At 42.9% G+C, this 14,977-nt stretch overlaps 1 protein-coding gene across 4 annotated transcripts in view; it reads left to right on the top strand.

Annotated features, from left to right (window-relative positions):
* Positions 1 to 14,977, top strand: part of NRF1 (nuclear respiratory factor 1) — a 106,791-nt gene that overhangs the window by 21,739 nt on the left and 70,075 nt on the right. For 3 of the 4 annotated variants that reach the window (XM_074942734.1, XM_074942731.1, XM_074942732.1), the window contains one exon: positions 9,181 to 9,412. In XM_074942734.1, the coding sequence (XP_074798835.1) occupies positions 9,190 to 9,412 (223 nt within the window). In that variant the 5' untranslated portion in view covers positions 9,181 to 9,189. The remainder of the gene's footprint in view (positions 1 to 9,180; positions 9,413 to 14,977) is intronic. The other variant, XM_074942733.1, reaches the window with a different exon arrangement.

Genomic DNA, 14,977 nt, shown 5'->3' with positions numbered 1-14,977 from the left:
GCCATGCTGCATCCACAGACTAGAACAATAACCTGCCCAGTTACCTTTCATGGAGTGTTAACTCTGAAACGTAATGGCAATTTAAATGTCAACCATAACTATCTTGCTTAGCATAGTGCTTCTCAAACTTCATATTGTGGTCCATGTCTTAAGGCTGAAATCCTTTCTTGCATACCTCCCCTTTCAGTATCCCGACCTCACACACTTCCTACAGCAGCTGAAGTAGTAATAGTTCAGTGGTAAGGAGGTGAGGTTGAAATATTCTCAGGACTGGTCTATCTGGGAAAGCCAGTTATACAGGTATAGTTATGTAGGTCTATGCCCCACTCCCCTCCCCCGGTTTTGACACTTGTTGCAGTACGAGCATAAACCCCTTCCCAAGTGACATAAGCTAAGCTGAAAAAAGTCTCTCTCATATGAAATAGAGCATCCACACAGGGGCTTATGCCAGTTATATCCGTTCACATTCACTCCTTCAATTATACCAAAAACTTTCATGTGGTAGGCAAGGCCTCAGTTTAATCCGTGTGGTTGTTTGCTCAACATCCTGTAGACTTCGTGCTTAAGAGGATCAGTTTCCTCCTCCTTGCCTGCAGCCTCAACTCTTTTATGAGCTTTTCAGATTAGTTAGTAGTTTGGTTTTGTCCTCCTGTAGGCTTGTTATTCTTCTAGTTCTGTTTGATTGCAGTTGAATTTACATCAAAGAACCCTCTGATTTAAAAAGATATTAAGCAGCTGCACAGGGTGTAGAGAGGGGCTGCTTTTTTTTTTTTTTTTTTTTGGTGGGTCAAAAATTGCCTTGATGTCAAAATACTTCGTCAAATACTTTTGGACTGAGCTACAACAATCAGGAAATGTCTTCATAGGCATCGTAGTGATAGGTCATGTCTACACAAGCGATCGTACAGTGCCACAGCTGTACTGATACGGCCGTGCCACTGTAAGATCACTCGTGTAGCCTCTCTATGCCAATGGGAGAGAGCTCTCCCCTCAACATAAAATCACCTAAATGAGCGGCGGTAGCTATGTCGGCAGAACGTGTCCCGCCGACGTAGCGCTGTGCACATGAGTGCTTATGCCTGCAAAACTTATGTTGCTCAGGGGTGTGTTTTTTCACATCCCTGAGCGACATAAATTTTGCTGACATTGGGGTAGTGTAGACATGGCCTTCCTGGATGCAAAATAGATAACTGCTTAACTGCAGAGACAGAAACAAACTTGCTGAGCGCTGTTTGATGGTTGCCAGCAGAAACATCTGTCTAATGTGATTTTCCACTAGGACTGGTTTCATCTGAAGGGACCCTCCACAAGAATAACACAATAGGTTTGAAAGATACAAATATAGTGTTCATGATCTTCACAATTGCTGGGTTGGGGGTGGAAGATTTCCAAGAGCTGGGAAATGGGAAAACCTGGGGGATTAGAAGATGCTGCAGATGTTGGGGGAAGAAATTAAATAACAAAACCAAACACAAACATATCCTCCCTCCCTGAAGAAGAAGAAAAAAGGGGGGGGGAAGCAGCAACTGCGTGAAATAAAGTTAATTTTCTTTAAAACTGTTCACTTAGACTACAAATGACCTTAGTAGTCAGTTTATTAGAACTTGTCTGTCTGGCTTGAATGAATTTGCCTAAAAAAAAAAAAAATGAAAAGCACATTGTTCTGGAATCCACTGTTATAGGCTTTAAAGAGCTCTGCCACCTAAATAACATCATAATAATGTCCAACTCTGTTATGGCACTTTTCATCAGTAGATCTCAAAGCACTTTGCAAAGGAGATCAGTATCAGTGTCATTCATACGCAAGTCATGAACTCTGCTTTATTAGCTGGAAAGAATAGTAGTTTCTCATATGAAATATGTATATGCATACTTAATAAAAGGCAAGAAAAATCAAGAACAAAAAATCGAATAGACTGTCAGTGAGAGCAAGAAACCATAAACTGCTACAAAATGTTGGTGGGGCTCATCTGGGAGGAATTGGGGGGAGGTGAAAGAGTTCTCATAATGAATAATTCCACTGCTAACACGACCAGTTATTATTTAGGGCTGTCTCAGAAACACCAGATTAAGACTACGTGTTGTGTTGTGTTGGTCAGGCGTGCAGGGGGAAAATACCACACTGCCTCACCGACATAGCTTTGCCTGCAAAACCCCCACTGTAAACACAGCTGTGCCAATTGAAGGGTGCTGCTATTGGCATAGCTGACATCATTCAGGGAAGCAGTGTTACTATCTCACCAGAAAAACTCTTCCTTGTCAGCATAAGAAGGCTCTACTGCAAGGGGCTCACCCAGTATAGCTACCCTGACAAAGTGTGTGTTGTGTAGAAAAGGCCTATGAGCGTGTACTGTAAGCTGAACTAGAATGAATGTTACCATTAACTAGATCAAATGTATTTGTGTAACTTTGCATGGTTACCTAGGGGATGCTAATGTCTGTTATACAGTTCATTTACTGTCTCAAAAAATGCAGTGGTTATAATTTCATAGTTGAATAAAGTGTCCAAACGTTACCCCAAAAGAGCCAGAGCATCATATCGAATTGTATCAAGTGGAGCTGACTACAGCCACCATCTCTTTTAATATTAAACATGCAATCTCTGAAGACTACATTTTCCCAATGTGCAGTATTGCTTTGTGATTCAAACAGCCTTCATTCTGAATGAAATGGCTCATTGCATACAGTAACGACTAGTCTCCAGAGGCGATGTCACTATGCTAAACGGTGACACTGAGCTGTTTTGATCTGCAAAGTCCTGCTTTGGTCATCCCTGCTCTAACATCAACTCTAAGTCAATAAACTTTTTTAAACTGAAGAGAACATTTAATGTTGCATTGCTTCATAAAATAAGGCCACTGCATACCTCTGAAAGAGGCAGAGTAACTGAACAGGAAAGGGCTGGGTCCATCAAGCCTATTTTAAAGTAGAACTGTGTAAATAAGTTGTTTTTTGGTTAACTGGTAATTCTGAAAATTCAAAAATCATGTCGGATCGAATGAAACATTTTGTTTCACTTCAAACCAAATATTTCCTTTGATCATAGAATCATAGAATATCAGGGTTGGAAGGGACCTCAGGAGGTCATCTAGTCCAACCCCCTGCAAAGCAGGACCAATCCCCAACTAAATCATCCCAGCCAGGGCTTTGTCAAGCCTGACCTTAAAAACTTCTAAGGAAGGAGATTCTACCACCTCCCTAGGTAACACATTCCAGTGTTTCACCACCCTCTTGGTGAAAAAGTTTTTCCTAATATCCATAATAGCCTAGCCATTCGGTCCCTAGTCTGTAGCGGTGCATTGGGTTCTTCCGTCCTAAGTGCAGTACCCTGCACTTATCCTTATTGAACCTCATCAGATTTCTTTTGGCCCAATCCTCCAATTTGTCTAGGTCCCTCTGTATCCTATCCCTGCCCTCCAGCGTATCTACCACTCCTCCCAGTTTAGTATCATCCGCAAATTTGCTGAGAGTGCAATCCACACCATCCTCCAGATCATTTATGAAGATATTGAACAAAACCGGCCCCAGGACCGACCCCTGGGGCACTCCAGTTGACACCGGCTGCCAACTAGACATGGAGCCATTGATCACTACCCGTTGAGCCCAACAATCTAGCCAACTTTCTACCCACCTTATAGTGCATTCATCCAGCCCATACTTCTTTAACTTGCTGACAAGAATACTGTGGGAGACCGTGTCAAAAGCTTTGCTAAAGTCAAGAAACAATACATCCACTGCTTTCCCTTCATCCACAGAACCAGTAATATCATCATAGAAGGCGATTAGATTAGTCAGGCATGACCTTCCCTTGGTGAATCCATGCTGACTGTTCCTGATCACTTTCCTTTCATGTAAGTGCTTCAGGATTGATTCTTTGAGGACCTGCTCCATGATTTTTCCGGGGACTGAGGTGAGGCTGACTGGCCTGTAGTTCCCAGGTTCCTCCTTCTTCCCTTTTTTAAAGATTGGCACTACATTAGCCTTTTTCCAGTCATCCAGGACTTCCCCCGTTCACCACGAGTTTTCAAAGATAATAGCCAATGGCTCTGCAATCACAGCCGCCAATTCCTTTAGCACTCTCGGATGCAACTCGTCCGGCCCCATGGACTTGTGCACGTCCAGCTTTTCTAAATAGTCCCTAACCACCTCTTTCTCCACTGAGGGCTGGCCATCTACTCCCCATGCTGTGATGCCCAGTGCAGCAGTCTGGGAGCTGACCTTGTTCGTGAAGACAGAAGCAAAAAAAGCATTGTGTACATTAGCTTTTTCCACATCCTCTGTCACTAGGTTGCCTCCCTCATTCAGTAAGGGGCCCACACTTTCCTTGGCTTTCTTCTTGTTGCCAACATACCTGAAGAAACCCTTCTTGTTACTCTTGACATCTCTTGCTAGCTGCAGCTCCAGGTGCGATTTGGCCCTCCTGATTTCATTCCTACATGCCCAAGCAATATTGAGCTTTATTTTCTTTTAATTTTTAAAATAAAACTAAAGGTAATTTTAGAACAGTCTCTTTGAGTCAAATTCTAAATATTTCTCTTTGGAAAATATTGAAATAAAATGTTTTATACCTTTTCAGTTTTTTAGGGTTTTTGTTTTGTTTTTTGGACTGAAACAATTCACCCAAATCTGTACCAATTTCATGAAAAGTTTTGGTCAACCCAAATCTGCATCTTTCTTCAAAAAAATTTTTTTCCAGTCAAAATTTTTTGCCCAGTTCTACTTCTCCTAATTTTCCCTTCCTTGTTTCAGTAGGACATTGACAAATAGGTTCCTCCATCTGAAGATCTGGCTGATGTTTTCAATTTACTTCCGTGTCCTCTCAACATCTTGCTGGTTTGTTTTTGTTTTTGTTTTTTTGGAGGTGTTTGAATTGCTGCTATTTCTGGATGGCTCTGATTTAACAATCTGCCTCGTAAACAGAGCTGGGAAGTAGCATCATCTTGCTCTACTGGTCTTTTGATTATTACAGGTAGGACAGTGATTTTGAAGGTGACTTTGTAATAGGTATAAATCTCTCTAACCTGATGGAGTGGGTCCTATGGTCGCCATTTTGCTATCATGTCAGATGGAGCTCCTCTAGAGTATATTTAGCTAGAAATTGCAACTTTGGCCTGATCTACACTTACAAGTTAGGTCAACTTAGTTATGTCGCTCAGGGCTGTGAAAAATCTCTGGTATAGATGCAGATGTAGCTACTGTCGCTCAGAGAGTTGGTGGTCCTACAGTGATGGAAGAGCCCTTCCTGTTGCTGTAAGCTCCACCTGGGCTACATAGTGGGTTATGTCACATAGCTATGGTGCTATAGTCCCCGCAGTGTAGACATCGCCTTAGATACATATATTTGTGGTCTCAACTGAATCTTTCTCATTTCCCATACTATTTGGCAGCTTTCAGACAGATCTCAAAATGCTTCTCACATAGTAAATCTTCCCTGAGTGCATGAGTGGTGGGGTTTTTCCCAAGTACAGATGGAGTGCCCGATATCAGATGGTTAAAGGATTTCTATTCCATATAGGTTGTTATACTGCTGTCATCACCCTAGTGTCTGAGCTACTTCCAGTTGCACATTAAGTGACGTAACAAACTTCTGTTGTGTTCTGGTGAAGGCAAAGTCAGATGTGAAACTCAAAAGTCCTGGTTCCCATTTCTCTGTGCTAACCACTAGACCATGCTCCCTGCCTCCTGCACACTAGGCAAGTGACACAAACGTGCACGTGAGCTGTGCGATCAGCTCAAGCACTTGGATACCACAGTGACCAAACCCTTCTTCCCACCCCACTCCAGAAATAGGGTCTCTGTTTTTAGACTGTCTGACTCGCCGACCAGCTGTGATATAAATCGGTATCACCCTAACCTTTAGAAACTTCCCTGTGTATTACTGCACTGTCACCATCTGATTAATTAAAATCCACCCCCTAATAAAGTTGGTGGTGCATGTGGACCAGGTAGTATAGTAGACTGGTTCCTAGCAAGGGTTGTGTAATCCCATCAGAAAAGTACTTAGTAAAAAGTGATGTGGGAGAAACCTGCCATGAACATGCATGGAAAGAAAAATGGCCCTAAATAGCTTGTGGAGTTTAGGCCCTTCCGGCAGCGTCTGGAGACCTTTTCCTTTCTTTTGTACTAGTAAATAAGTAAGGATAAGATGATGTCACGGAATCATGGATTCCGTGGCTTTCAGAGACCTCCATGACATTTTCTGCTTCAATTGTGGGGCTGTCAGCCGTCAAGGGCTCTGCAACCTGAGGTGCCGGAGTTGTCAGCTGCCTCAGTCGACAGGCGCTGGACCCCCTCCACCCTCTCGCACTGGGGCTTGGGCTCTCATCCCACCCCACTTTGGCTTGTCATCACCCCCACTCCCTGTTCTTTTTAGTAAAGGTCACAGGTGGGTCATGGGCTTCTGTGAATTTTTCAGAGTAGCAGACGTGTTAGTCTGTATTCTTTTTGTGAATTTTTGTTTATTGATCGTGACCTGCCCGTGACTTTTACTAAAAATAACCGTGACAAAATCTGAACCTTATAAATAAGGTATCACTCCCTCACCTAAAATGGTGATCTGAGATATGCCTTCTGACTAGGTCCAAGGCTCTCCTATCAGGATGATAGAAATAATGACTCTTTTTAAGAGCGTGTGGGGCTGCCCAAATGTCAGGAAATCACTGATTAGATTTGCCAATTTACTAGGCAGGAGAGGTTGGTCTGTCTGATATCCTTGCAACCCCTGGGGGCAACATTGCGTTCATGGTTACCTCAACTGGGCCTGACACCAGGATATGTACATATGATCTAACCAGATCCCTTATGAAATTCCAAACACCTTATGTACAGCTGAGGTTCTGGGAAGTCACTGGTTCTTCTCTGTGTCCAGTATCACTCTCCCACACTAGCAGCCTTCTTCCTACTTTCCTTTGGCCATTGATTCAGCAAACTCTGTATGTAGAGCATTACAAACTGTCAGTTTCCTGGTCCTGCCTGTTATGCAAGTAATGTCATACCTCAAAACACGGAACTCCAGACAATCCATTTATATAGCCTTCAATATCAGTATAGGGGGCATTCTCTTATCCACCCTTTGTAACTTGCTATAGTAGTAAGCAAGGGATGGAAGTCTTTGGGATTCACATAGGTTCCTCTAAATTATTTTTCCTTTTTAATAATTTAAAAGCAAAAACCCTATCAGAGGAATTGTCTCCTGCACTTGAGATGCATTGTATGTTTCCTGAAGAAACAGTTACTATTAGACAGTCAAAAATGTGGAAAGAGATTTTAGAATAGACTGTTTCAGTTCTACATGACTATTTTTAAGGGCTTGTATCCCACGTTCGGTGTCCTTTGGAATGGAACTGTCTTTGGCGATGGTACAACTCGTTTAAATGTCACTTGTGCCTGCATGACAGAGCAAAGGAAACGCTGCCACCTGTGGGCTTTAGAAACCAGCCTGTGACTAAAATCCCTAAGGGGTTTAAATGTGGGCACTGTGTCCTCTCTCTTGACCCCGTTGGCCTTTCTACGACCGTATCTCTTGCTCCTCCCTTCACCTCCAAGCTCCTTTAGCCTATTCCCACTCCTTCGACGTCCTCTTCTCAAATGCCGTCCTGAATCTACTGCCCTCTGGTTCCATCCTCTTCATTTCACTTCTTCTGAGGGTCACCAATTACCAACTAAGACCTTGCCTGAAGTAGTATTGTAAAGGTGTGATGGTAGCTATGACACTTTCCAGTGAGGGCTGCCCTAGGCATACAGTGTCATAGTAGCATGTGTGTGTTAACGTGTGCTATCATCAGAGCTTAAATCCCAGTCTCAGCAAGGCCTTGAAACCTCTTCTCTGCTCACACCATAGTTGGTTACTTCCAAATCTACCTCTCCTGCCACCTTACATCTTGTCCTGGGTGTTCTGACTCCAACTTAAATACCACGTGGCGGAAACTGAATGACATCTTTCTCCTATGCCTGACAACGTCCAGGCTGTTGTAAATCCAGACAACTCTTCATTTACAGTCTCTTTCAATTCAGTCTTTTCCTTTCCATCCTGACTGCTAAATCCCTTATCTGAGCTTTATGTCCTGCTTTGACTACTGCAACTTCCTCTTTTCTTGTCTCTGTCTGCTTAAAATGCTGCTACAAAAAATGTGTTTCTCCCATAGCTTTGACTGCGTCATGCCCTTTCTTAAAGATCGCTTTGGACTTCCCCTCTCCTTCTGAATCGAATGCAGGCTTCTGGTCCTTTCCGCTTCACCCCACACACATTCTTGCTCCCCTTTCTTCCTCCCACCTTGCCCTTCACTCCATGCAAACCTCCTCCCTAACAGATGCATCTGTTTCTTGCCTTGCACTCTCATCTTCCTGATTTCTTCCTTTGTGTCTCTTGTGCCTGCAGTGATCTTCCACATATTGTGTCCTAGTTAACCGCCCTCTCTTCATTCACATCTCTCCTTTTAAAACTAATTTCTTCCATGAAATCTTTCAGTGATAACAGATCAGGGACAGGAATCTGAATGTCAGTGTATAACAATTCACGCACAACATGTGGCTTGCATATGTACCTGCAAATGGCCATTTCTTTGCTCCTGTCTTCCCCCCCCCCAAGCTTTTTCAGGGACTGTGTGAGGGTTGATGAGTTAATGGTTGTAAAGTTCTTTGAGAATGTACAACATTATATAAGTGCTACATATTTATTCCTTTATTCGGTGGTTTACTGCTAGTCATGTCAGACAAGGGTACTTCATGAAACCTTTGTGCTTGGCCATAATGATTCTGACCTGATGACTAGACTCTCTACACAGAAAACTCAATTTAATAATAACCTCTACATAGTGTAGTGGCAGCCGTTTGTATCTTTGGTCAAACATCTCGAAGTGTGTGTGCGGGAGGGTGGGGCTGTCACTTTACCAAGGGTAATTGGATCCTGGAGGACTTCTCCCTCAACAAAGATTATCCCCTCAATGTTTGGAAGCAAGGTTTTTTTATACCTCTTGTTTTAAATTTCCAGTTCCTTCTCTGCCTCCCGGTGCAGCCATCAATTGTCGCCCAAAGGGCAACTTCCATTGGGTAAGATAATTTCTGTCCCATTCTCGGTCAGTGGAGTGATCTGAGTGTGGCAGGAGAGATGGTCAACCCCATTTTATTACAATGCGTCAGTTTAGTAATGTTTGTCCTGTCATTTCTTGTCTCCCTTAACAGTAGCTATTAATGGAAGGACACGGGGTGACCAAAACAGAACACATGGACACCATTGAGGCCCATGCCGTGGCTCAGCAGGTGCAGCAGGTCCATGTGGCCACATACACAGAACACAGCATGTTGAGTGCAGATGAAGATTCACCATCTTCTCCTGAGGATACCTCCTATGATGACTCTGATATTCTCAACTCTACTGCTGCTGATGAGGTCACTGCCCACCTGGCTGCTGCAGGTAAGCTTACTTGGGCACTTGTGATTATTTGCCTGCTGTCCCAGGCGTTAGTTGCAAATAGCACTTGAGTGCAGTCATTTAATGTGACTGACATCTCTTTTCACCAAACCGGGCTGGGTGGTTATTGTGCCAGGTTTAATCACAGGGCCCTGCAATGCCAATGGAATGGGTGTTGCTGTATTGAGTAATGCCATGTTGATATCCACAGTGTGGTGGAGCTGGGGAAAATATATTTGTCGTTAAAGTGCAAGTGCCAGCAGTATCTGATTGCTGCGCAGAAAGGTAAAGAAGAGGCAGAAAATTTCAAAGCGTAACCAGCTTTCATCACCAAATAAAACAGTGCGGCAAAAGAACACTAACCAAAATAACCCAATAAATCCCCCACAACCCAGACTAGGACGGAAACTGCCACATCTTTAGCCTCACCTAAGAAGATGCCACTTATGGGCTTGGGCATATTTTAAGTAGGAAAACATTCCAAAGTCATAGGCCTTTTCCAGTGAAGCTCCTACCTCCTGTCCTTGAAATCATGGATTGATCCTAACCCTATTGGCCTCAAACATAGGAGCAGATAACCAGTCACAGACTGGCCTAACATCATTTCTATGCCAAAGTAAAACCTTGGTGTGCACGTGCTGAACAAAAAGCAACCTGTGAAGCTGTGGATGTTTACTGAATTTTGTTACAGAGTGGTAGCCGTGTTAGTCTGTATCAGCAAAAAGAACGAGGAGTCCTTGTGGCACCTTAGAGACGAACGCATTTATTTGAGCATAAGCTTTCGTGGGCTAAAACCCACTTCATTGGATGTATGCAGTGGAAAATACAGTGGGGAGATTTATATACACAGAGAACATGAAACAATGGGTGTTGCCATACACACTATAACGAGAATGATCAATTAAGGTGAGCTAATATCAGCAGGAGAAAAAAACCTTTTGTAGTGATAATCAGGATGGCCCATTTCCAACAGTTGACAAGAAGGTGTGAGTGACAGTAGGGGGGGAAAATAAGCATGGGGAAATAATTTTCCACTGCATGCGTCCGATAAATTGGATTTTAGCAGGTGGAACTTGCAGCCCAAATGAGATTTATCTGGTTTGGATTAATAACCAGATTGCTAAAATGCCTCCGAAGCAGAGGGGGTGGAGGGGTTATCATCAGTTGTCTTGTAGGTCTGCCAACGTATCAGGTAAAATTTTGAAAAGGAAGTTAATGCAAAAAAGGAAATAGAAGGGTTGTTGTCCACGCACCCAATCCCTCCCCCTTTGTCCTGGAGCCACAGAGCACTGGGACTAGCCAGAAAACAAGAATTGCATTTTGCAAAAAAAAAATTTGAGGTTTTGACATTTGTTTTTGTTCTGTGTTGAAATGAAATGGAGACCTTTCATGAAAAAACGAGAGAGAGCATGCGACTGACCATCTCCAGAATTGCCAATAGCTTGAAGGTCCCCGCTCTGACTGATTTGAACCTGAGAAACCCTCCTGATGAAAATGCCTTCAACAAATTGGCCACCAGCACCCCCTTTTCTTAGGAGAAGGCATTAAGAGCAATCAAATGCCTGGATTCTGGTTTCTTCAGGGTCCATCTGTACCTTCTGTTCCTTCCTCTCTGGAAGTCGGTATTCTTTGTGTCACCACAGTGTTTTTCACACCACCACTCAATTCTGGGATTGCAAACTGAGGCTGCTGACTAAGAGGTGGCTGAAATCAAATTCCTTATTTTTTATTCCCAAATATTCTCCTGACTTCCCTCATTCACAGTTTAGTTCCACTCTCACCTACATCCCAGACCTCACTGCATCCTTCCAGTCCACAGTGATGCCAGTTTTGCACTCCATTTTTTCCTTCTCCAGCTCCTGTCTCCAGGCCTTTTTCGATTCCATTCTTTCCTTAGAGCGTAGGCTCTTTGGGGCAGGGGTTGTCATTTACTATATGTTTGTACAGTGCCAAGTACAATGGAGCTATGACCTGGTTGAGGCCTCTAGGTGATCCTGGAGCACCTACCACTGTGGAGTCCTGGGCCACAAATAAAAAAATAATAGTACAAATACTAAATAATGGCTGGTTTCAGAGTAGCAGCCGTGTTCGTCTGTATCTGCAAAAGGAACAGGAGGACTTGTGGCACCTTAGAGACTAACAAATGTATTAGAGCCTAAGCTTTTTGTAGCTCACGAAAGCTTATGCTCTAATAAATTTGTTAGTCTCTAAGGTGCCTCAAGTACTCCTGTTCTTCTTTTTATAAATAATGTCTGTCCAGTGCATGGAGTTACCTCCTAATTCTGGTAAGCAAAGTCACCATTAGATCCGTCCTGACATCTCACTTCTCCTTCGGTGTCCTCAAGCTGCGGGGTCACAGTAACAGTTATTCAAAACCAAACAAATGGAAAAAAAAAACCCAAATTCTTCCTTCTCCTGGATTTCTCAATGTCCCATCTTCGGCAGAGCTTTTAATTAAGTGCATGCTATAAAATTCTAGGACTGGCCACCAGAGGGCAGCCTAGCAATAAGAATTGATAGACTCCGAAGACGGCTGTTGTGTTTCTGATCTCCAGCCCTGTCTCTCCGTAGAGGTTAAGAGTCATAATGAATTTAGAATAGAATTGGAAGGTCACACAACTTGCTAAAGTTGTCTTTGTCCTTTCTGTTTAACTTTTGCCTTCCCTCACTCACCAGCTTGCCCTAACACCACGCAAGTGATGCCTACCCCTACTATAGGTTGGTGTTATCAGGTCATGTCATGTGAAATTCAGTGGGCTGGTAATCCAGTCTGCAATGTCATGTGGGTCTTGTATGTCATCTTACACTTTCCAGTACAAAGCCTATGTATTGTTCTGATTCCACTTGTGGAGGGCCTGGGCTGGATTTTCTTTGTCTTAGTTAATGTGACTACCCAATTAACCAGCAACAGCAGACTACCTCAGGAGTGCTGGTCAGCCCCTCCATAATCTTCCCATTCTTCACAGGCTCGGCAGAGATGAGAAGCAATATCTGAGATTTGAATTTTGTTCTTCCCATTAAATGCACATGGCACTAGTCTGCGGTCACCAATAATATGACGCTTAATATGTCTGTAGCAATTCATGGTCAAAGAGTTATATAACCGTAAGCTAATTGATTTTTGCAACACCCTTGTAAAACCAGTTATGAAGTATTTCCATTTTGCATATGGGGAAACTGAGGGGCAGAGGTTGTGACTTGTTCAAGAGTCAAATAGCAAGTCATTAATGGAGCCAGAATCAGAGCCCAGGGCTTCCTGACTCCAAGCCCTGTCCTCATTCCTCCAGACTATTAACAAAAACGGAGAAAACTGCCCCTTCCCTGAGTTCAGCGTGCAGAGGGCCAAGCTGCTTGCTGCAGGAAATCTGGTTTTGAAGTTTGCTTTTGAAGGTTTTAATTTTAACTCTGCATTTTGGTGCTTCCCTGCTGCTCTGCAGATCACTATTACCGGGGCATTACTGTGGCCTGGCAAGTGGAGGGCCCGGAGCTGGAGAGCATAAAGCAATGTCCATCCTGCAGCAATGCTGGTGCCGCATCAGAAGATTTTTACTGTTCATAATGGTTTCAACAGTAATGCTTAAAGCAGCTTCAGCAGGGGTTTATTTTAAAGGGTTGTTGCCAAATAGGTTAACAATACCCTTGTGCAGAACGGTGCTAACTGCATCACCCATACAATAATACTTAATCCTGCCATGAGTGCAGGGGATTAGGCTAGATGACCTCCCAAGGTTCCTTCCAGTCCTATGATTCTGTGTCTGTGACTTTTTTTTTCATTTTCATTTTATAATTGCAATAATCTTAGGGCAGGGCATTTCCTGGTGTTAATGGCCACTGCTTGTACATCAAGCTTTTACCTCCCCTCCCTCAGCGGGTCATTAATCGCTAAGGGATGTTCTGCACCTTGATCATTATAGCTTATGTGAGTCAGCTGGATTTGCGTACATTTCAGTACAGTGGAACCTCAGAGTTACGAACACCTGGTAACTCTGAAATGTTTGTAACTCTGAACAAAAGTTATGGTGGTTCTTTCAAATGTTTACAACTGAACATTGACTTAATACAGCTTTGAAACTTTACTATGCGGAAGAAAAATGCTGCTTTTAACCATCTTCATTTAAATGAAACAAGCACAGAAACAGTATCTTTACCTTGTCAAATCTTTTTTTTTTTAAATTTCCCTTTATTTTTTTAGTAGTTTTTTTAACACAGTACTGTCCTGTATTTGCTTTTTTTGGGGGGCGGCGTCTCGCATCTATGCTGCTGCCTAATTGCATACTTCCGGTTCCAAAATAGATTTGTGGTTGACCAGTCAGTTTATAACTCTGGTGTTTGTAATTCTGAGGTTCTACTGTACTTGCAGTAGCCAAACACAGGTGCATGTGGTGTGACTCCCTTGAGCCAACTCCTCAGTCACAGAGAAATCTAATAACCTGGATTTGAATTGTAGACGTTAAAGATGGAAAATCCCTTTTATGTTGACCAGTTCATTTCTTCCCTAGTCCTGGTGCAGGATTATTCCTGGCTAGAGTATGTTCTCCAGTACTGTGGTTTTTTGTAGGGGTCCTCCTAGGTTTTACTCTGTTTAAATTCTCTCTTTTAAGAGCATAAAAATAGCCCTATTGGGTCAGCCCAATTGTCCATCTAGCTTAGTATCCTGTCTTCTGACAGTGGCCCGTGTCGGGTGCCCCAGAGGTAATGAACAGAACAGGCAATCATTGGGTGATCCATCCCCTGTTGTCCTGTCCCAGCTTCTGGCAGTCAGAGACTTAGGGATACCCAAAGCATGGGGTTGCATCCCTGACTCATCTTGGCTAATAGCCATTGATGGACCTATCCTCCATGAATTTATCCCATTCCTTTTTTAACCTAATTATACTTTTGGCCTTCACAACATCCCCTGGCAATGAGTTCCACAGGTTGACTGTGCGTTGTTTGAAGAAGTACTTCTTTTTGTTTGTTTTAAACCTGCTGCCTATTAATTTCATTAGATGATCCCTGGTTCTTGTGTTATGTGAAGGGTTAATAACACTTCCCTATTCACTTTCTCCACACCAGTCATGATTTTATAGACTTCTATCCTATCCTCCCTTAGTCATCTCTTTTCTCAGCTGGACAGTCGCTGTCTTTTTAATCTCTCTTCGTATACCTCAGTCATTTTTATTGCCCTTCTCTCTACTTTTTCCAATTCTAATTTATCTTTTGTGAGATGGGGCAACCAGAACTGCACACAGTATTCAAGTTGCGGGTGTACCATGGATTTATTTAGTGACATGATATTTTCTGTCTTTTCTATCCTTTTTCTAATGGTTCCTAACATTCTGTTCGCTTTTTGATTGCCGTTGCACATTGAGCGGATGTTTTCAGAGAACTATCCACGGTGACTCAGATCTCTTTCTTGATTAGTAACAGCTAATTCTCATAATTTTGTATGTATAGTTGGGATTATGTTTTCCAATGTGCATTAGTCAACATTGAATTTTAGCTGCCATTTTGTTGCCCAGTCACCCAGTTGAGTGAGATCCTTTTGTAGCTCTTCGTGACCAGCTTTGGACTTAATTAGCTTGAGTT

Source organism: Natator depressus, chromosome 1, assembly GCF_965152275.1.
Source record: "Natator depressus isolate rNatDep1 chromosome 1, rNatDep2.hap1, whole genome shotgun sequence".
In the NCBI taxonomy this organism is placed as follows: domain Eukaryota; kingdom Metazoa; phylum Chordata; order Testudines; family Cheloniidae; genus Natator; species Natator depressus.
This window is presented reverse-complemented; position numbering and strand designations above follow the sequence as displayed.